The 24,793-nt window shown below is 38.2% G+C and overlaps 1 protein-coding gene across 11 annotated transcripts in view; it reads left to right on the forward strand.

Moving 5' to 3' along the window:
- Positions 1 to 24,793, forward strand: part of LOC146000180 (protein turtle-like) — a 327,541-nt gene that overhangs the window by 235,577 nt on the left and 67,171 nt on the right. For 10 of the 11 annotated variants that reach the window (XM_083137521.1, XM_083137526.1, XM_083137528.1 and 7 more), the window contains 2 exons: positions 1,718 to 1,949; positions 5,657 to 5,932. The exons of the other annotated variant lie outside the window; for it this stretch is intronic. In XM_083137521.1, coding sequence (XP_082993647.1) covers positions 1,718 to 1,949; positions 5,657 to 5,932 — 508 coding nt within the window. The remainder of the gene's footprint in view (positions 1 to 1,717; positions 1,950 to 5,656; positions 5,933 to 24,793) is intronic. 11 annotated transcript variants of the gene reach the window in all.

Consider the following 24,793-nt stretch of genomic DNA (forward strand, 5'->3'; position numbering starts at 1 on the left):
GCTGACATCTTTGTCGGTGGCATGGTGAAACACACATTCCTGGGTATGGTCAGAAGAGCATCGAGCATTTACTGTGGAATGTTCTTTATGACTTTGCTACTGTATCGCAGCATGTTTTTCAATGATATTTTTACATCGGAAGGAAATGAGCCCAGGAAGCCTCTTTCTGAAAATGGATACAGTAGTCCTGAATTGTGTAACCCAAATTCAATGTCGTTTTGGCTTGTCAGAACCTTTCCATTCCTTCTGAAGTCTAAATGTTGTCAAAAAACATGCTGCGTTACAGTATCAAAGTAATTGTTTCTAAAGAACGTTCCACAGCAAGTGCTTGATGCTCTTCCGACCAATGCTGCATGACGACCCCTCTACCTATGAATGTGTATTTCACCACTCCACCTGCAAAGATGCCGGTATGGCGTCAAATTTAAATAGTCTAATTGTTTCTGCTCACCCTCTATTGCAAACTTTTCATAATATGTTTACTTCTTAGAAACCATAATTGTTTTTCTTTTTATTATTAAAAATACAATGTGTACCAATTATTTGTTATCTGAAAATATTCTACAAGGATACATGTGTGAAAACAATATAGAACATTCAAATGAACAGATTATTAAACAATTGATTGACTGATGGGAAATTCCACAAGCTTTGCATGATTTTGCTAATATTAGTTGCAAAATGCATTTACTCTCATACATATTCACATATATTCAGTTAGCCCTTACAACAAGGATGAAATTTTCATCTGCAGAATCAATATGCACATGGGCCATTTACAGTACTTATTAAATTTGTTAAGTATGAAGATATTTATAATTTATTGCTGAGTATATGAATTACACATTTATATTCATAAAAATTAAAACAGACACAATTTCAGACTAAATTATAGGTCATTTGTAGATATATTAGATTGTTACAATTACCGGAAATGTAACCAATCAATGTATCCTTATATTGACTGATACTGGTAGAGTAAGAATTAATCTGCCTCGTCTCTACTACATAATGTAATGTTCCGTACCATAAAGGAAGAAGTGATACATTTACGGGTTTTTTCATTATTTCAGAACCCATGAAAAAATATATGATCAAAGTATGATAGTTTTGACAGATTATTTAAAAAATATTTTTACTTTCTTTAAATTGTCTCTTTACACCTGTGATCTGGTGTGTTTTGTTTCACATGTGTGTTGGTTTTAGATATTTTTATTGACATAGATTTATGACTATCAAAACTTTGTCCATTTTTGTATCTTACGTGAATGTATTAAAACATCTGAAACCATAAGGTTCATTAGTTTGTGCCAAGATAGATTTCAGTTTTACTCACTGCATAGGCTTTTGTGAGTTTTTGGTAAGATTTTTAACTCGGTTTCTTTACAAAATTGAAGATTTAATTTTATGTAAATCACTGAAGAAAAAGTGCAATGTCATAGAACTTAGGAGTGTGGCATTTGGAACTTTTTTTTTCCTCTTTTCTCTGCATTTACTTTACACAAATAGACACCATGACAGAGTTAACAGTGAACATATCTTCTTCTTTCTCTGTCCTTTCTTCTGCATTTTGAATCTATTCTTTTTACGTACGAGAAGCATCCTGGCCCAATTTGAACCTTCCCTTCTCCTCTTTCAACAATGTTTGTGCTTTTGTTGTCCCGCTCTTATTACACTGCACCATCTTTGCCTCTGATTGTGTTTTGTTTTTCTACAGGGGCTGGAGATCCCCATCTTTATATGGTACGACAGCTATCCGACTCACAGTGGAGAGGGTTATGAAGGGAGAGTCAGTCGCGTTTCCCCCGACTCCCCCTACGGACTTGCGTCGCTCAATCTGACCAATATCCGAGAGTCTGACCAAGGGTGGTACGAGTGTAAAGTAGTTTTCCTGAACAGATCGCCCCACCCGCACAAAAATGGAACTTGGTTCCATCTGGATGTTCACGGTAAGTTTACTCATTAGTTTATTATGTAAATAATTGAACAGTGCAAATTGATGAATATCGAATAGGACTTCCCGAGCAATCACAACCGTTGGGCCAGATAGGGAAAGGTTGGGTTTACGTTGGTTGGCAAATTGAAGTTAATCTTATGTTGGGCCAACAGCTGTTGCTAATGCTTGCCCAACCCATGGAATAGTGAATCAAAATTTGTTTTAAAAACTACTTTCTCCTGTTAAGACAACTTTCACGGGTATACTGTAAATTGTAGAATATAAAACAAATGACGTGTAACAGTGTTTCTTTCCGAATATTTCAGTCCCAGCACGTACTGAAAATGTAATATTTTTTTAATAAAAATAGAAGCTTTTTGTATATTGTAGTCACTCACCAGTCATTTATCAGCCACCATAGATGAAAGATATTTCTGTATTGGGAATTGCTTATGGGTTGTCTGTTTAACTGTAGCAGAACAAGAACATGCTTACAGGTATTCTTTTCAAAGTGGTTCATTATCTCTATGTATAAAATAAATTATGATATGTGCAGAATAAATACCCTGAAATGCGTCAAGCTAAGTAAACTGTAGAAAGTGTTTTGTGTTACCACTTGAAGGTATTTTGAAAACAATGATACAATATGAACGAGAGAGTGTTGTGTAAATTTATACACTATGGACGAGAGAGTGTTGTGTAAATTTTTATTTTACACAGTTAATTTGTACTAAAGTTTATATATTAAAGCTTCACAATAAATTATATATATATTGCCTATCCATACTTTAGTTTTCAGTACACCGGCCCAACATAAAAACCACACATTGGAACCATGGCCAAAATCACCATTGCCCAATGGTATGTTCTTACATTTCGCCAACCATTTCTGTTACAGTTGGTCAAACATTGGGCCAACCACTTTTGGTTTTGGTTACTTGGTTAAAATAGCAGAAACTGGAAATAGACCATCTTTTGTTCAGACAAAGTGAATTTGAATTATCAACAAGCCAAAGTGTCAGAGTTCATGCTCACCTAGTTGGCAGAGTGGTTAGCACAGCACACTACGATGCCAGGTGCCCTGCATTCGAATCCCAGCCTGGGCATGGGCATCCTTCGTGAATGTCCCTTCATTAATTTCATCACCCATCCTCATCTTCGTAATTAACCAAAAGTGGCAGAAAGCGAAGTAAAATAAACCATATCAGTCAGTCAATCAATCAATCCAAGTTCCATGAGGTTCTTTCAAAGGTCTATATATTTTTCTTAAGATTTTCCTTTCAAATATTAGGGGTTTTTGTTTACAGGAGCCTTTGAGTGTCACATGCGTATGTGATTAGACCTTATTATGGTATGATAAAGTCTTAATTTAGCAATGTGCTTCTAAATAAAGCTTTATTGCCCAAAATAGCCCTCTCTTTAATTTCTTCTTCAATTGTGTTGTCCTCATTTACTACTGATCCAAGATATTTAAAGGATCTCCATTCCTTTATTCATATTCATTTATAATTAGTTCTTCTAATCTGCTTTTACCTTGTCCACATCTAAGATATTGCATTTCCTGTATGTTAATAATGAGACTTATTGGCAAAGCTTCATTGATCTATTCTTATTAATATTCTTATTGTTAAAGTGATACTGTCAGCTTATGTGATAATTCTTTTAGTCTAGTCGATACATTTTATCTTAGTTGCATCTGTTTCAATATAGTCTTATTACTGCACTACACACCGTAGCACGTAAAATATCATATTGGTTGACTCCAGATTCTATTTGGAATTCTTCATTAAAATCACTCGTTATTTTAACTCTTGCTCTATTGTTGGTGAAGGTCAACCTAAGTAGTCTTATTAACTTACATGGTATTTCATCTAATTTTAAATCATTACTTGGTTCGTGTACACTGAATCAAATCCATGAGTAAAATCTATAAACAGGTTGCAGTCTAATATTGTATTCATAACTTTTTTAAATATTAGTCCTGCTAGAAATATATTATCTACAGTTGATTAATTGGCTTGGAATCCCATTTGATATTCATCAAATTTTCACTTTTATTTAATATTATAGCTAGTATTTTATATGCAATATTTAGCAGTGTAATTGGCCTGTCAATATCGCAATTTAATCTATCTCCATTTTTGTACTGTACCTTCATTCCATTGAGTTTGTAACTTTTCTTCATTCCATACATTTAATGTTAGTTTGCGAAATTTCAGTTTAAATCCCTGCATTTGAAATTAATTCTGGAGGCATCTTGTCTGATCCTGCCATTTTTTTTATTTTTAGATTTTGTATTCTATTGTTTATTTTATTCCACAATGGAGGATGTAGTTCTTGTTAATTATTGGCATTGACTTTTATTGGTAACTGTGTACTTATTATTTTGTTATTATTAAAAATGTTTATAAAGTATTCCTTCACTCTAGTTAGAACTTTTGTTTTTTTTAAATAATGTTGCCTTCTGTATATTTACACATCTTTGTCAATACTGTTTGTTCTTTAAAGTGTCACTTCTCATAAAAAAATTTATTGTTTCATTTTTTTTATTAATCATTTTAAATTTGTGCTATGTTTCATTCCATCATTTCTGCCACTTTCTTTTTTATTATTATTTATTATTATTATGTATTCATGTCTCCTGGTTTTGTTAAATGTATATTTAAATATGCAATTTCTTTTTCTACGACAAAAGCCATTGCAGTCACCTTTTTAGATACATTAATTTAAGTGGTGTATTCAGATTTCAGATTTGTAGAATGTCAGTTATCAGTACTTCAAAACTAATGGCAAAAATTTCATTTTAATCTTAATTTTGAACTTTTCCATTAATTTTGTTGTGCACATGTGAACACATGATGTTAAAACAAACACAAAACTATGTATTTGAACATCAGTACAGTTTTAAATGTTTTCTTTGTTCATTTAGCACTTATGTATTTTCTATTTTTACATTCTCATGACCAGATCACCACTTTTATCAGGCTTGAAATACTGTAACAAATATCCAAATCATTCAAAATAAATTTCTCCTTCAACAGTCAATACATCAATTTAATCACATATACGTAAGAAGGTTCCTTTTTTTCCTCTTTTCCTGAATCTGAAATATTATATATTGAAGTATTGCTAAATGGAAAAGTTAGCTATAGATTACCAAAAGTAAAAAAACAGTATGTGTGTAATATATCGCCCGCTGAATACTATGTTGCTGTATGTCCATCTACACTAACTTTTCAGAGAGCTGTTTGGAGTTTGACATACGTAGATTTTGGAATACACTACACAATATGCATAAGCATTCTTTACTGTTGACAATTTACATCACTTGACATCCAGATACATTGCTTTGGAATGTTAAACAGTACATTCAGTACATTAATATGTACTGAACACGATAACATCATCAACGCGCTTCCGATGAAAAGTGGAGATATGACAAAACAGCATCAGCCAGTGATATGTTTGCTTGTGTGCAAATGAATATGTATATAAAGTATACTTGTAGCATAACTATTGCAATAACATACTTCTTATTTATTAAACTCTAGTATCAGGATTGTATGTAAAAGTTCCAATGGATGTTTTGCCATGTACTCTTGCTTGACAATGTTGATACCTATATAAAGAGTGGGTCAGCAGATAAAGAAATGTTTATGTTTTATGTTTTGAGCATTCTAGATCGAAACTCCTCATGTTTTCCATTTCTATCCTTTTCAGCACCTCCGCGCTTTAGCGTGACTCCAGAAGAAATAATTTATGTTAACTTAGGTGATGCCATAATTCTAAATTGCCAAGCTGAGGGGACGCCTACCCCTGAAATTCTGTGGTATAAGGATGCAAATCCTGTTGAACCTTCTGCCACCATTGGAATATTCAATGATGGCACTGAACTCAGGATATCTAACATTAGGCATGAGGATATAGGTGACTATACCTGCATTGCCAGAAATGGAGAAGGCCAAATTAGTCATACAGCCAGGGTTATTATTGCTGGTAAGTGGTAAATGTATAGTGGTGTGTGTTCTTCTAGCAGTGTCTTAATGTTGTTACTAGTCTATAGAATTTTTTATATCATTAATGGTGAGAAAACTTCGGAACGTTTTTACATTCAGTTATGCCTTGCATTTCCATAGCAACTTCATAGGGTGAGCTTATAACTTCATAAAGCCTTCCCGATGGCATGGTGGTAACATCGTCGCCTTGTAATCAAGGGGTCCTGGGTTGAATTCCTGGTGGAGGCACCATTACAGAGTGGTTTGGATCCCACTTTAAACTGTAGGTACAGTCCGGATTAGACTTTCTGTGCATGAAGTGGACTTGAAAGAACAATTCAATCTACAACTTTATAACAGGCTAATAGTTTCTGGGTAAATAAATTTAAGAATCTATCATGATCAGTTTACCAAAATGCATGATGTGAATCAAGGGGTTGTATTTTTAACATACGTGGTTCTCATTAGAGGTGTACCTTGAAAATTTAAAACAGTAAATGTGGTCGAGTGACACTTTGTTTGGTAGGTTTTTCAATTTCGAACTATTTTTGCCTGCAGCATTTTTTGGTTTGGACAGTGGGTTTTGAATGGGTTCCAGCAGTAGCAATGATTTGGTTCAAAAACTGGGGAGATGAGGAGCAAAATTCCAAAACTGAGACTAATCCATTAAATCATAAAAATCTCTGAAGACCCATTGGGCAATCCAAATGGTGGCATTTTAAAAATTTGTGATGATGAGTGGGGTGGTGGGGAAGGGTATTTCAAAAATTTTAAATTGGAAAGTGGGTCGAGTCACTCCTTTCTTGATTTTAATTTTTGTTATTCAGCATTGCTAATCGCGATGATGTGATGAAGTTAATGAAGGGACACTCACAAATAGCACTCATGCGCAGGCTGGGATTTGAACCCATACCCCTGATGCCATAGCACATGCATCTTCTTTTGGATTGAACACCGAATTTCAAGAACATTTTGTAGAAAACATTTATTTATGTAGGGCACAATTTCATCACTCAATTTGCCTTATGCGTTTTCTTGTGATAACATGTATGATTCTGATGATTTAATTCTCATTTTTTAAAAACATTAGCTTCTTATAAAGTTACAGAGTCACATTGTATAGTAAAAACCTTGATTGTACATTATCCATGATGCAACAATCTAAAATGCAGGAAATAATTCTAATATTTTGTTGCAACAGGAATGTGCTAAATATATGCAGGAGAAAGAAATATGTACCTGGAAATGAAAAAATCCAGTTTTATTATAAATTTGTTATAGTAGACAAGAACAGTCAAATTTTGACCTTTTTGAATCTCAAAGCAGGTGTTGTAAGAATATTCATTATTTACATAAATAATATCCCTTGAGAAACACGAAGTACTCTATACAAATGCAAAGGTGATTAACATAATAAATATTCAAAGTGAAAAATTTCTACTTTATTTAACAATTTAATGTTAATATTAGAAGCATCATTGTGAAATGTTTTGGGCATTTCAATCAATGAGTTATTCATATGCTTGTATGCCTCTTTGTGAATTTTATGATACATTTATAATCATATTTTGCATGTTGGACATACTTTCTAAAGTTAGTTTAAAATGACAATAACTTTTTTACAGGAATGATTATAACCTCTTCTCAGAGCTTTTCAATTTTGGGCATTGTTGGGAATGGTGTCAGCAACAATTAATGTTTTATTCCACATGGATTGTTTTCAAGAACATAAAATATTACATGTACCAAGTCTTTGTTCCGAACAAGTGCAACATTACACTCCTAAACATTATAATGTTTATAAAAAAATGTTTTATCATGGTTGCCTCATGTTCATTTACAAAAATCTATATGAAATATTCTATATGAACGTGTAATTATCCTCGAGGCAACCCCCCCCCCCTTTCCTCCTCAACATACAAAACCAATGTCTTCCATTTCATGTTCTGATATTGTCTGTGTCTATCATACAAGATGTCAAGAGATGAACGTAACAAGCACGTGACATCACGTATGGCACATGAAGTTACAGGGTGGCTACTCGCTGGGAATTCCTGGAATTCTGCATGAATTATTGGCTCCGGAAATTATGTGTGAATTCTGTGTGAAAAATTGCAACTTTATTAATCCAATTTCAATTTTAATTTATAAATATTTTTTTTAAATGCCCAGTTTTCACACTTTAGCTCTTATTTTTATCAAGGAAGGAAAAGAAAGCTGCGTGGAAAAGAAAACAGAATTCTGAGAATCGGTTTACTTTGTTAGAGTCGTTTGCAGAACAATCTATCTGATAGACGGAAGATTACTGCAAAGTAAATTTGAGTTTGAAATTATTATAATACAATTAACTATTTTCTGTAGATTATATATTAACTGTAACATTTGTGACTTATTTGTAAATGTATTCCAAGTCTGAGTATGTGAAGTGACAAATGTAAACTGCGCACCTTAAATAAAATATTTTAAATATATGGGATATGTGGGTGGCGATAGGCGGTTAAAGGTTACATAAGGTTAAAATAGAAAAAACATCTGCTTGTACCCTTGAATTTTTGATAGTTCACCTTGAAAACCGGGAAATATACTTGAATTTTATGATGGTTCTGGGGTGGCCATCCTGAGTTATAACAGTCGTTATGGCAGGTTTGTCTTTATAGCATGTATGCATTTGACTCAGCTTCCCCCCTCCCCCATTTAAACTATTTTTTCTTATTTGCACAGGTGCAAATTACTCACTTTAGTAAACAATAAGTATTTCATAAGTTTACTTGCGTTATGTGAGTATGTTCAACAAGTATTTCATAAAATATAAAAAACGTTTACTTACATGTTCCGAACATACTCACATAACGTAAGTAAACTGTTTTTTATATTTTATGAAATACTTATTATTTAAACTATTAACCTTAACAGTCTGCAAAGCCAGTGCATTGTGGTTAGAATATGGTTAGGCCATCGAGTTTATCATCTGTTTCATCAGTTCATCATTCATCCTCATTATCACAATTAGAGAGGAAAAGTAACCAAAATATAAATGAATAGTATTTAGTCTTTAAAAGTCACTATCCTTGAAATCTTGCATTGATATATACACTTGAATTTTGTCTTCTAACTCAAATAACTATATCTGTATAACCAATGTTATTACACAGTAAGAAATATGAGAATAGTATTACATACCCAAGTGTTATTGACGATATATTTGATCCCTTGTTTCAATGCAGGTGACATGGATATGTAGACTTTCTGTAAACACTGAAATCTTATCAGGTTTAAGTTAGCACAAAATTTAGAAGCTTGGTAAATGATTATGAAATTAAAAAATTAAATTGAATGCTTCATCAAGTCACCAGCAATGAATAAGAAATTGTCATATCAATTAGAGATTATTGCAATACGTAACAAGTCTGCTCTAATATGCTTTTAGAATTGCATATTCCCATTAATTTTTAACCCTGCTGCATCTCGTGCACTTGCTTGTATGGGTTCTACTTTGAATTACTTCTGGGCACCTGCATCAAAGAAATTATTATAAAAAAGCATGACTGTGAAACATCACTGAATAAGTGATGTTTCACAGTAATAAATAAGTAAATAAATTAAATTAATAAGTAAATTAATAAACAAACATACATCTGACATGTTTGATTGTTTATTAATTTACCTAAAGTTTCAGATGAAGTAACCAATGATCATTTTATACTGAAACAGTAACAGCAGGCTTAATGGGATGCAACATTGGATTTTGTTTCCATGCATTAATCTAACATAGGAGCTGATTTAGAGATGAAATGTGATTTTTTTCTTCCCCATGCATTTCATTCTTCATGAATAATTAATCCTGTATTTCAGGATGAGTAAAATTAGCTGATGGTTTTAAAGTAGCAGAAATAAAACGAACATGTTTCACTAGAGCATCATATTGTGTAAATGGAATAAATTCTATATCTTTGAGATTAATTCAAAAACACAAACTATTAATCTGTACACTTCCTCCTCATCCTTCACCTTTTCCTGCCTCTGGCTGGGTCGGCATAGAAATCAAGCCTCTCCATTTTCTTCCTTGCTTCCATCACTCCTCTCCATCCATGGTGTTCCAATCTTGTCCTCTTCTCCTATCACTCTCCACTATCTGCTCTTTCCACCGACATCTTGGCGTCCCCCTTGACCTTATTCCCACTCCTTGTGCATTGTAAGCTCTTACTGGTAGCCTTTCTGCACCCATCCTCTTCATGTGTCCGAACCATCTCATCTGTGCCTGATCTATCCTGTCCTGAAGCTTCACCACACCCACTGTCTGTTGGATCTCCTCATTCCTTATTCTATCCGTCTAGTCTTCCCCATTATACTCCTTAAAAATTTCATCTCCACTGTCTGCATCTTTCTTTTGTCTCTCTCTGTCATTTTCCAAGTCTCTGCTTCGTGCATAATTATTGGCACATAGTATGTGTTATATATTACCTTCTTGCATCTCATAGGCACATCCCTGTTCAATATTAATCTTCGAACGCTTTGATAGAGTCCACCACCTTTGTCCTCTTCTGTTTACCTCCTCGTCTATTCTTCCACTTTTCTCAATTATGCTTCCTAGATGCTAACTACAAGTAACTTTTACTTCCACACATTCACCATATTTGAGGTCCTACTACAACAGACAAATTATGGTTATATGTGTACTACTGGGCTTCGAGCAAAGAAGCACTTAATCCCATGTGCTATCTAGCATCGTCCATGCAAACTATTTGGTGCTTGAGCCAAATGTTCTCCCTGCAGCACTCTAATTAATGTAAAGGAGAATTACACAAAAAAAAATTCTCTACTCTGAAAAATCTAAAGTCCAGGTTTGATGTGAATGTCCCTTGTGTATATATATAGTGGAAGAATAATGATAATCTTGAATTAAAATATTGTAACCATAGTTGTCTTAGTCTTCATGCAAAATTTACTTTCACGATTGATTTTTCTTTCCTATTTTCTCTTGTCTGTCCTGATTCTTTTGCATTGAGCCTGGAGACTCCAGAGGGAACTATGAATTACCCTCTATTGGTTTATCATTACATTCGCCACCAACATTACACATCAAGTCTTCTATAAATAGTGTCCAGTTCCTGGTTTTCGCAAATAAATTAGTGTGGGCCTCCCGGTGGCGCAGTGGTAGCATCGTCTCCTTGTAATCAAGGGCTCCTGGGTTTGATGCCCGGTGGAGGCACATAGTGGTTTGGATCCCACTTTAAACTGTAGGCCCAGTCCCGATTAGCCTAACTGTGCATAAAGTGGACTTATCAACTCAATCAATCAAATAAATTTGTAACATGCAGCATATTTTGTAAAGCTGTCGGGAATGGTCTCATAACTTATTTAAGAAGGTAAAAGGAATCTTTCAGTGTCTTCATGAAACGTTTTCCATATTTATTTGCATCCCCAAACTATTGCCATTGGTAAATTTTATTTTATACTATTATACCAGCACTTTTTTGATATTAGTAACAAGTTCCAGTAGTCATGCAGTCTAATGTGCAAGTTTTGGGCTCCAGTCATGGGATGTGTGCAGGCTCGAGTCTTGCAGGGGAAGTGTAACAACTTTAACTTTTCCTGAGATTTCTGACTGGTGGCCACCCACCATTGTGAGGATATTTAGGAGCTACAAATGAGTAACGTAACCCAGTCGTAGAAAACCTACAAGGGTTAATTGGGCTGACCTCATGTCACCCTGTAACTGGTTCCATGATCTCCCATCTCTGGTGGGAATGAGGCCGGCAGTCTGTACGTAGGCACTGGCTCTCACAGGCTGTTACACCCACGGGTTATTATTATTAACAATTTTTAGTTTGCTGCGAATTTGGAAATTTACTATGGAAATATCCATCATGAGCACTTAAGTAATTTGTTAGTCAGTGGCATATTGTCGGATGAGACAAGGTATAAACTCGCTCCAAAACATTTTTGTGTAACAAGTCAAACAGTTTTTTAACTTCTGGAAGTGGAAAACAACATGCAACACTATTTTCTCACCGAAGAGACAGAGGACTGACAGCAAGCAATCAATTTCTTCTCATCGTAAGATGTGGATGTGTTGAAGTTCCAGCTTTCACATTGCACATATTGCACACAGTGGGCATAGCCATATTCCTTTCTGAGTGTCCCTTCGTCGATTTCATCTAACCATCATTCATCCTTATCATCGCACTTGGCCTAAAGTGGCAGAAAAACAATGCTAAATAAGATAAATACAAAATACAAATGCATATTGAACTCTAAAATAGACAAGGCTATTCTTCTTAGAGATGTTTGCACTGGGTTCACGCACCTTGGTGATAATTTCTAAAGCTGCTCACAAAAGTAATGATTATAACTATAGTGTAAATTTCTCGCTACATTGTGACACATGTCTCTTTTTGGATGATGCACAATTTGTCACAATTCTTAGTCTTCTGCTCCATACTTGAATTCATACAGGTAACATTATACTTGGAACTCGATAGGGAAGGGAGCTACAGTACACATGGGAATACAACTGTCTCATGTTCAATCTTCATGGGCAACAAGTAAGTGCAAAACTCCGATGAATAGTATACTGTGACTGCATTGGTTTGTTTGAGGACAAAACGTGCAGTTTCTTTCACAAAGAGCAAAGAACCAAACAATGAGATTGATGCAGTTAATTGCATTCAAATTTGGTATAGTGGCTATGGAGACCATGGGGAAGCAATTGCTGACAAAAAATACTTCAAATTTTCACCACCAGGTCCAAATGTGGTGCTGAAATCTGGTGCACAGGGGACAACATCCTGAGAAGCGCTTCCTCTGATCATTTAACACATTACCTTAGCTTCCAAAGGGTCATTTACATTGACGTGGTGCATATTGAACACTGCTATACTGACACAAACTCAAAATTATTGATGGTGGTTACTTCAGCGCCCCATTTCAACCTGGTGGTGAAAATTTGAACTATTTTTCTTTTTTCCATCAGCATTCATGTCCCCGTGTTTTCCATAGCCTCTATACCAAGTTTCACCATAATCTGTTGCTCCAGAAGGCTCTGAGTGAGGGAAATTTAATGATAAGCACCACATTTGCACCTGGTGGTGAAAACCTGAACTATTTTCTTCATCAGCATTAGCTTCTGCATGGTCTCCATAACCTCTATACCAAGTTTCAGCACAATCTGTTGCTTCGAACAGGCTCCTGAGGGCTCTGGCTAGGGCAACTTGGATTGTGGCCATCCAGTATGTGGGGAGGTCAAAATGATAATGCAGTTTTTATGCAGTCCATGTGCATTTGAAAGATATTTAGTCACAAGTACAACTCTAACATTGCAAGGGTTCTCCCTCCTTCATGCATGTTAGTCTTGGAACTACTTTGGATATTTTTATTTACAATTACAACATGGTGGTTTAATCCTATCCGATTAAATGCAATAATGTTTAGTTTCTGGTGTATACCTTATGTTATCTCTTGTCTAAACATTTCTTTGTGTTGATGTATGAAACAGGGACAGGTTTAATGAAAGCATGCACAAGTTCAATAATCTCATACTGTATGCACCACTTTAATCTTGCTGTTTAATTTCACCAGGAAATATAAGAAATTGTTGCATCTTACCATAAAACTAGTGAAAGACAATTGTATCAAGATATTGTTCTTTGTCTTGTATTTTGTGATGATACTTAAAATGTGTGATATTTCTATGAAAATGTGTTTACTGCTTTGCTTCATTATATTTCACATTTAGCAAATGCCTGCGTAACACTGGCAATGTAGTTAATAGTAAGGAAACTTTTGTACTTGCAATGTCTTAACAGGCAAATATCTAACTATTTCAGCAAACTATACACCTTAAACTGGCTCGAGTACAAGCTTTCCTTAGTATTAGAGCTTAAATATGGCCTCAGTTGGTCTAGCTCTGCACTGCTTCAGTACATTTCTCATGCTTTGGCTTAATAATGCATGTGGGTGTATGTATGCTAGGTAGGACGAAATATGCATTTGAGGAATGTATTTTCTTAGGCATGTCGTAAGACACTGGATCTTCCGACAGTGGGAAACAAGAGCCAAAATCAAGGTAGGTCTATTGGGCAATGGTGAGGGATGATGATTTTGTATCACGACACTATGTTCTTTGATTAACAAGGCCTTACCTGACATGCTTGTTTCTTTGAATTGTTAAGTCCACTTTATGCACAGAAAGGCTAATTGTGACTGGGTGTACAGTTGAAAGTGGGATTCGAACCACTGTGCCATGTCCCTCCACCGGGTATCGAACCCAGGAACCCTTGATTACAAGGTGACAGCAATACCACTATGTTGTTGGGGAGCCCTTTTATCTGTAAGTAGTAAGTAAAATTCCCCATGCCATGAAGGTACATTCAGGGGATGTGGGAGTAGGGCTCCACACATTCTCAACCTCTGCTCTTTTGGAGGTGATGTGATCAGTACCATAGTCTGGCCACCTTTACCAACTAGGTTTGCTCTCACGTACCCATTAATTTGAGGCTGGGTGAGCCCCAGAGCTGCTTTATGCAGGGACAAGGGCGGAAAAATTCCGACCTTAGATCATCCACCCTGGCAATCGAAACCTAGTCTTCCACATGGAAGTGAGACACCCTACGGACTACACCACTGCAGCTTTTGTACTTTATCTGACATGTAAACAAAATGTATGAAGGGTGTAACTCGGCGATCAACCAGCACCATAAGAAATATAACATTGCAACATAGCAGGAAGATTACTGCAACAAAACTAGAACTGGGTGGAGAAACATAATGTCTTACTTATTGTTCTTTTTGTTGTATTTACTCAAGAGATGTGATATTTTCTCCATCTTTTACAGTGAGGATTAGTCCTGTAGTGCAGTGTTTCCCAACCGCTGGGCTCTAGTGTCAATTATACAGCAAACGATAGGAGGAATCCTATCTCTTGCTTCTCACTTCCAAATTCAGAGGTTGACAGACTGGCACCATGGTCAATGTAGTTTGCACAGTAATATTTATTAACAAATATATTGAAGTGGAAATCCTCACATTAAATCGAATTTTTCAGTGTCCGAAGTTGAACATGCCAATGAGAATGAGTACATAGAAAATTAATGTAATGAAATTGGCCAGAGGAAAGTAAAAGATTCGGTTAGATCCAGCTGTTGTCAAGTAATTTAAACCAAATATTATATATTCCAACAAGCCTAGACATAATCGAACCAATTATTTGTATGATTATGCCATGATTTAATTTATTAATATTAAATTAAAAGGAAACATATTCATTAATGCATAAAATTAATATATATATATATATATATATATATATATATATATATATGTAGAGGCACAGTAAACACCGGTGAGAGTAACTTTGTTTTCTATCTACTGTTTCTGCCAAAACTGACGGTAGTGATGCTGCCGTCAGTATTCTGTGCCTCTACTCTTCGTAACCATGATCTCTTTCTTCTTCGTTGAAAATGCAACCTGGGTTGCAAAATATCAAAGTTTTTCTTTTTGTGTGGTAAGTGCTTACTGTCTCCTTCATTTGTGTTTATCCACCCTTCTGGCACCTTTTCTCATCCTATTCCTGTGTTTTTTTTCCTATTTGGATATGAACCCTTTTGTGTACAACTCTCGCCAACTCTCCCGACTCCGGTCACTCATTATTTCCTTCACCAAATCTGTTTGTCACACACACTTCTTACATTCATGCCTGATATTAGGCCTAAATCCGAAAAGCCTGATGCCCAAACTCCCTTTCTCGGCCATGCTCCCCAACATCCAACCTAATATTCGACGCCTAGCGAGAAATTTTTCTGCCAAGCTAACCCTAACCGGGCTGGAGAACTCTCGATTTCCATCCAGTCCCTCACTAAAATCCTCCTCCTGACCCCAAGCAACAACAACAACCAACTGGACCCTTCCCCAGCCACTGCCCAACCTCAACCAGATACACCTGCAGAAACTATCCATTCTCTGCCGACAAGCCCTGAATGCAGGATCCCCCTCCCACCACAACACCAACCCATAACGACATGTCCCTTACTTACAGACCCACCCTTGCTGCTACCCACTCCACCCCAACCTACCATCTCCAAAAACGCCCCTTCCTCCACCACACCACAGAAGAGCACCAGTTCTTGATCAAGACATGCCCCCAGCATATTGACATTCGTCACCCGCAACCACCCACTGACTGCACCTCCGTCTTGAACCTTTCCGGTCGCAACCTCACAACCACCGAAATTGACATCCTTTCCAAAGGTCTCACCTTCTCCCCAGCCTCCACCCCAAATAATTTCCGGCTATTATTTGACATCGAAACTTTCGCCCGCAGACTCAGGCGGAGGTATTTTTGGGCCAAGAATACCCCCTCCAATGCTGATCCCTCAGGCATACATCCCAGTCTCCTCCAATTCTGCCCCCTTCCCCCCATGATCCCCCTGCCCATACCTGTACATACCTCCAAAACTCCTCTTCCCACCACAATCTAATCCCAGCCCAGCACCAAGCCCTCCAATCCCTTCGTAACAACCCGGACATCAAAATCCTCCCTGGCGACAAAGGGCCCACCACGGTAGTCATGAACTCCTCTATGTGGCGGAAGCCTCCCACCAACTCTTTGTTTCATCCACCTGCAATCCCACCATGGTTGATTCACTTTCTACCTCCTCCCGAAAATTCACAAACCGAACAATCCCGGGAGACCCATTGTGTCCAGCTACAATTCACCCACTGAACGCATATCAGCCTTTCTAGACTCTCATCTGCAACCCCTCGTCCAAGCCCTGCCCTCCTACCTCCGTGACACCAACCACTTCCTTGACATCATCCACGACTTACCACCTACCACCAAACACCATCCTCACTACACACCTCCCCTCTACACCAATATTCCCCATGCTCATGGCCTCCATGCCACGGAATCCTTCCTTAACAGCCGACCCAAACCCCATAATCCCAGCACGCACTTCCTGACAGAACTAGCCAATCTTGTACTTACCTGCAACAACTTCTGCTTTGGTGACCAACATTACCTGCAGATACGTGGCAGAGCTATGGGTACCCCGTATGGTGTCTGTTCATGGGCAGGCTGGAACAGGAATTCCTTGACTCCCAAAAACTGAAACCATTCCTTTGGCTAAGATTCATAGATGACATTTTCCTCCTCTGTACACATGGCGAACCGTCTGTCACTACATTCCTAAACCAACTGAACGACTTCACTACCCTCAAATTCACCTGGTTCCACTCCAAAGACCAAGTGACCTTCCTAGATGTGGACATCCACATTGCGGGAGACCACTTGGAAACTTCCATACACATCAAACCGACCAACCACCTCCAGTATCTCCACTACTCCAGCTCACACCCCTACCACACCAAAAAAGCCATCCCATTTTACCTTGCCCTCAGAGGCCAGCGCCTCAACTCATCCCTCTCATCCAGCCAAGACTACAACCTACGCCTGCACCAAGCCCTAACCAACTGTGGCTACCCCTCCACCCTCATCAACAAACAGATCACAAGAGCCACCTCCCACAACTGCACCAAACAACCCAAAACCAACCCTCCAACTCTGATCACCCAATACCACCCCCACATTATGAAAATCACACACACCCTCCACTCCCTCCTCCCCATCTTGCACAGTGATCCTGACACCAGGGACATCTTTCCTGATAAACCTAGGGTCATCTTCTGTCACCCTCCAACCTCAATAACATCTTGGTCCAAAACACTCCCACCCCTTCCACACCACCCCCTCCCCAGCTCACAGGTGCAACAAACCCAGGTGCAAGACCTGCCCCATACTCATCACCTCCCCCACCCTCCTGATCCCCACAGCCGCAGGTGAGTTCACCCTTCACCCCAAGTGCACCTGCCACTCATCCAACCTGATTTACACCCTCATCTGCCAATCTATGGCAATTTCTATGTGGGCAAAACCTCCACCCCCTTGAACCCAAGGATCAACCGTTCCTCCACCCAAACCTCTGATTTCACAGTTGCCATCCACACCAACAGCCATAATACCACCTTCAACAACTGTTTCCATGTTGCCATTATCCATCTTTTACCCCCGCACACAGACACGTCTTTTCACAGGCGATGGGAAAGGGCCTATATATCAGGCATGCATGCCACTATACCCCCCCCCCCGGACTCAACCTAGCCAACCAATAACCCTTTACCCTCTTCCCGAAACCACCCACCCACCATGCAGTAAACACTGGTGAAAGTAACTTTGTTTTCTATCTACTGTTTCTGCCAACACTGACGGTAGTGACGCTGCTAAAGTTAGTCATGGTTATTGATACACTCATGTGAAACCTTCTTTAAATGAAAGCTTACACTATTCTGAATTAAAGAAAACAAACTTGAAGGTTCTACGTCAAACCTGAGGGAAGATACGATCATTTATAACCTAAAGGCATGTCATTGAAAGTGTAACCGCATGCGGCATACACGGAGATTTTAAGAAGCGTGTAACTTTTAAATCCCTTGACCAGTGGTGGCGATTGGGTTCCAAAATGGAGGGAGGGGGCAAGGACAGTATATTTCCCTTTGTATATAAGGTTTAGCATAGTGCAAGGGCAAAAGTAGCGAAAAGTGGCTGGGCAACTTCCCCCCTCACCCTCCTTAATCGCCCCCCACTACCTTTGACTAATCTCAAAACATTGTTATTTCTGTAATCAGCATCAAAACTTCTATATGTATACCGAATTTCATCAAAAGTGGGGATGGTGGGTGACATTTTCAGAAAATTCTGGATGATTTGACATGGAATGACTCGAACAATACATATATGCAAGTGCTCATGCTTTATATTTGTAGATACGTAAAATATTTTCAAATGTAAAAAATAACAATATACCAATTTTACAAATGTAAAATATACCAATAATCAGGAAAATATACAGTCAAGTCAGTAACATGGGGTTCCATCTGAACTGGAAATCATGAGACAGTCAGGATTTTTTTTTATTTTATATTTTTATATATATATATATATTTTGTATTTGCCAGGATTTGAGAATGAAAACTATGACCTTTTTCTTGAACCAGTCCCTTGATGAGAGATACTCTGTATAGAAATGTTTTATAGTGTTTTTTGTTGGTGGTTTATTCAATACAATGTTGGGTAAACATGATTCTCTTGAATGAAGTACAGTGCAGTACTCAAAATTTGGCTATTAGGATGCTATAGTGTCCCAAAATGGTCTGCAAATGTATTTTAAAATTGTCTACAGAGTCAAGAAATTTGTTTTGTCAAAATAAGTGAAAATCCTGTAACATGTAGTGACAGAAGAGAAAAATGTGGCTACAATATGAAAGCATATTTTTTTGTCACAAGTTACCTAGACATCTTTAATGTGTGTAGTTAATTGGACCAGTTTTTATTTCAACTCCATTGCGGCAAATGATAATAACAATTTTGTGTATACTTAATAATCAGGGAGAACTATTAATTTTCTCATTTTTTTTAAACTTTATACGTAATCTGTGTATTACAATAAAAGAACAGCCTCCCCGATGATTTAATGATAATGTTGTTGCCTTGTAATGAATGAGTCCCAGATTTGATTACCGAAGGGGAGACAAGTGGTTCAGATCCAAATTTAAACTGTAAGTCCAGTCCCGATTAGCCTTTCTGTGCTTAAAGTGGACTTAAAACGAAAGTCAAAGAAACAAAAATTAGCAAAAATATAAGTAAAATATGTCATTTTTAGTCTATTTTGTGGAAATTAATGTTTGATTAAAGTAATTACGCTGAATAGCATGTCCACGATCACAGTACAGAGCTCCTGGGTAGACTAATGGTTAGTGCTCTCACCCTTGGTGCAAGGTGTCCTGATTTTGATTCCGGGTGAGAGCTCCAAAATTTCAGCATTGTGAGGACAATTAGGGAGCTGCTTGGAAGTGAAAGAAAGCAGAGGCAAATCCTGTAACAAACTTGAAGGTTCTACGTCAAACCTGAGGGAAGATACGATCATTTATAACCTAAAGGCACCAATCACTAGCTCTGATCATGTACCCCCCAACAAAAAGTTACTGACAGGCTTAGATGCCCAAAAGGCTGTTGTAACATGAAGTTCGTTTTAGAGAGATTAGTTTGAAATATTTGCCCATATTGATAAAGTACCAATGTACAATTCCAAATGTTCCATGACAAGCATGAATGATAATTATCCTCCTTACTGCAGTGGTCACTCCGATCACAACAGTGATCCACTTCTATATCTTCATGTGCTACTGCAGTTTGGCAACACTCTTGACCTCCTTGGCTCCCAGTCTATCTTCCTGGAACAGTCCAGGGTGTCTGTTCTTTCAGCAGTTATTTGAAATTTATCCATTGTTGACTTGTTAGTAGAGCTCATATTTCAGTAGAGCACAATAGTGACCTGCGCTACCACTGACGGGAGCATTTTTGAATTTCTAGTATTTCTATACACTACCGACAAAAAGTTTAAACGGCCAAAAATTCAGTATGGAGTGTTGTATGGAACCAACGGTTCTTGTCCAAGAAAGACATGACGATGATACACATGGAAAATGCAATGTAGTCTAGTTTGAACCTCGCAAGACCAATTTTTTTTCCGAATGTGTAGCATGTGGTTGGCAAAATGGAAAGTGACAAAAACGTTCCTGAAGCTTGCAACATTGCAGCTGTGTGCACGAAACTGGTCAGTACGGTAGCCAGCCTCATGCAACATTGCAGCTGTGTGCACGAAACTGGTCAGTATGGCAGCCAGCCTCATGTACATCCTTATCAGTGGCTCAGGGTCAGTTGTTGTTCATGCAGGCGACATTGCGAGCCCATTATTGTGTGTGAGGTCTGCAAGGTAAGTGAAGCTGTTTGAAATGGCCCGTCATCGTGGAGAACCGGCGATTTCAGTTTAAAAGCGTGCTGTGATATGTGCACTGAAAAATGAAGGTTATTCGGAACGCGAAATAGCAAGAAAACTTAATATTTCCAAGACTGGTGTTCATTGTGCATTGGACAGATACCATAAAACCAACAGTCATGCTGACCGTGCACGCAGTGGAAGAGCTCGTGTAACGTCTGCAGCTGACGATAGATATATTACAGTAACTAGCAAATGGAACAGGCACCTAACAGCACCAGTCATCGCTGCTTCCCTGACAGAGTGACGTGTGTGTCTGTGTCAACGGTGAAGAATAGGTTGCGTGAAGAAGGGCTGCATGGCAGAGTAACTGCTAGAAAGCCATTGTTACGAAACGTGTAAACAAAACGAAACGATTGGCCTGGGCTAAAATGCACCAAGGCTGGACTGTGGATAACTGGAAACGGGTACTCTGGACTGACGAATCCAAATATGAATTATTTGGCATCAAAAGGTGAACCTTTGTGTGTCGAAAGGTCGGTGAGAGAATGAAAGAAGAGTGTCTTGTTCCCACAATGAAACATGGGGGTGGAAGTGTAATGGTGTGGGTATGTTTTGTCCGAAACCAGATGGGGGGACCTTCATAAAAATCAGGGAACATTGGTAAAAGAAGGGTATCGTCAGATATTGATGCACCATGCCATCCCCTCTTGTTGTCGTCTTGTTGGTAATGGGTTTATTTTTCAACAAGATAATGATCCCAAACACACATCCAAATTGTGCACGCAGTATTTGGAACGCAAGGCAACAGAAGGGGCATTAGTTCTCATGACGTGGCCACCACAGTCTGCTGTTCTTTCACCAATTGAACTGCTATGGGACCAAATCGATAGGGACATCAGGAAGAAGTTACCCAGCAACACTCAACAGCTATGGGAATTCATCAACGATGCCTGGCGTAACATTCAACCATCCTATCTGGAAAAACTATTGGAGAACATGCCACGTGTTTGCGCTGCTGTCATTAAGGCCCATGGTGGACATATTGATGAAAGCAAAATATGATGTGACATTAGTATGTATATTGGATGTACCTATGTTTGTACATTCCCAAGCAGATTGTTACATCTGTTTGTTGTACATTAATTACGAAATACATTCATTTCTACTGATTTTTGCCACTTTTTCCTGCTGGTCTTAAACTTTTTGTCGGTAGTGTATAGATATACACAGTGCGGCAATTTGAAATAGAGACTGGTGCTCTAAAAAATAAACAAGTGCTCATAGCAAGTTTCTTACCTGGGATCATTCAAAGTAGGGCCCTCCTGCATCTACACATCATTGCGCCCTGCCTACCAGTGCATGGAAGGATTGCTGGAATTAGTTTTGTGTAACCCTTTTTAAAATACATGTCGTAGCCCTCTTGATGGTCAGTACATCATCAAAGTACGAACCTTTGAGTGCATATTTTAGTTTAGGAAATAGAAAATAATCACACGGGGCCAGATCTGGTGAATAGGCAAGATGCGACAATATACGGATTCCCTTTTGGGTCAAAAAGTCCTTCTCAATCACAGCCTTGTGACTTGGGGCATTGTCATGAAGCAGACATCAGCTGCCATCATTCCGATACTCGGGCATCACATGTGTTATTCTTTGCATCAAATGTTTCATAACCTCAAGATAAAATACAGTAGTATTAATCTGTCTGTAATTTCGGTCTTTAGGAATGATTGTCCTCATTTTCTCAACCAATTCCAGTGTTCTCACCATCCTTGCTGCACCCAGATACTTGTTATATTCAATTGACTCCCATCTTTCATGTGAAACACCTGTTCCATTCAAATACAAGCGTACGGGATAAACAATTGTCCCCATACACTTGGCTGCAACATGTGAATTGTTTCCATAGCAGCTGTACCCAGGCACGCACAAAACATGATGTTTGCTCTTTGTTCCATGTTGAAATCATGACGCACTTTCACGACACGTGCCCACACTCAACAATGCCACATGGCAATGTCACTCAAGGTCAACGAACTCTGCACCAATTGTTCGTGAGATACCCCTCACTTGTTCGCACCCCAGAATGCTAGCACAGTGGTGCCACCTATCAAGGGAAAAAAATCAGTCTCGATTTCAAATGCCGCACTGTGTATATAAGTCATCATCATCCTTCACCGTTTCCTGCGTCTGGCTGGGTTGGCATAGAAGTCAAGCCTCTCCATTTTTCCTGGTCTTCCACCACTCCTCTCCTTCCAACGTGTTCCAATCTTGTCCTTTTCTCCTAACACTTCCCACTATCTGCTTTTTCCACTGACATCTTGGTCTCCCCCTTGGCCTTCCCCAATATACTCCTTAAGAATTTCATCTCCACTGCCTGCATCTTTCCTTTGTCTCTCTCTGTCATTGTCCAAGTCTCTGCTCCTTACATAATTATTGGCACAAAGTATGTGTTGTATAGTACCTTCTTGAATTTCATAGGTACATCCCTGTTCCATATTAATCTTCAAACGCTTTGATGTAGTTCACCATCCATTTGTCTTCTTCTGTTTACCTCCTCATCTATTCTTCCACTTCTCTCAATTATTGCTTCCTAGATATTTGAAACTCTCCACTATCCTCAACTCTTCCATGTCCATCTTTATTCTTGGTTCATTTTTAGATCTGTTTCTTGTTGTTATTAGCACCTCGCTCTTTTCTGCACTGAATTTCATTCCTGCCCTTCTGATTTCCTCATTCCAACTATCAAGCTGTATCTGTACTTCTTCCCTGTTCCTCCATATTACTAAGTCATCTCCTATCTTCTTCCCCACCTCTTCGAAAATTGCATCCATTGTAATTATGAAGAGCAGTGGGGAAATATAAGTACTTATTTCTAAAATCTGTTAAAAATATAAGCAGTGGGTGTGTCCAGACCACCAAAAACCTGTTCGTAACAAACTAAGCTTCTAAAATATGTATTGTTGTTTGGTTTCATCACATCCAAATGTCGTGCACTAGATGTAGAATTTCCTCCATCCTGTAATGTGTTGAGTGAAATAATTATAATTTTTTGTTAAGTGGAATAGGAAAAGGACATTCTCGCTATAACAGCAGATAAATTTTGACAAATAATGGGTAAAGATGATAATATTCTATGGATCACAATAGTGATCCACGCGATCTATGATAAGAGTTTTTTCACACGACCACTGCAGTGTTAAGTAATGTATGTGTGTAACCAACCAGGTGAAAGCAATAGATTTTATTTTGAAAAAGAAACTACATGTTCAGGCATTTACTAAAGAGAAGTATATGAATTATATCGTTGTTCATATTTCAGGAAATGAGAGATGCGATAGTAAGCACGCATATAAAACTGAAGTACTCGCTTGTCCATGTAACTAGGCATAAGTGCAGCAAGTTCCAGTGAGAGTGGTGGCAGTGACCATTGAAATTAATAAATATAACCCATGGTGCAGCAGCCTGTGAAGGCCAGGGCCTACCTGCCGAGGTGGGAGATAATTCAACCACTTACGGGGTGACATGCCATCAGCATGATGAACCGCTAGTCGTTGTTGTAGGTTTCCATGGTTAGGTTACGCTTCTCATTCATAGCTCCCCTATTTCTTCAAGATGGTGGGTGTCCACAGATCCCATACACAGGCCGTAATCAAAGGAGTAAAGTTGTTACGCTTCTACCAGGAGACTTGAACCTGCACGCGTCCTGTAGGCGGTGCCCAAAGCATGATGCCTTAGACTGCACAGTCAGGGTGTGGTACTTGTTTGTTGGTGACAATATTGTTGGTTTACTAGAGACAGTTGCATTGCACTTTTAGAGTTCTGTTACGAGAATTTATAACTGTTTCAGAAAGCATATGAATGGAATGCCTCAACGGCTGAAGTGGTCGACATACGATCTCGCCACCAAAAGTCCAGGTTCAAGTTACAACCTGCCTATGGGTGTGCTCTGTAACTTTCATCTAATCATGTCTCATCCTCATCATCGCAATTAGCCAAAAGAGGGCAAAAAAGCATTGTACAATAAC

The sequence above is a fragment of the Lepisma saccharinum genome, chromosome 16 (assembly GCF_977018435.1).
Source record: "Lepisma saccharinum chromosome 16, izLepSacc3.1, whole genome shotgun sequence".
In the NCBI taxonomy this organism is placed as follows: Eukaryota; Metazoa; Arthropoda; class Insecta; order Zygentoma; family Lepismatidae; genus Lepisma; species Lepisma saccharinum.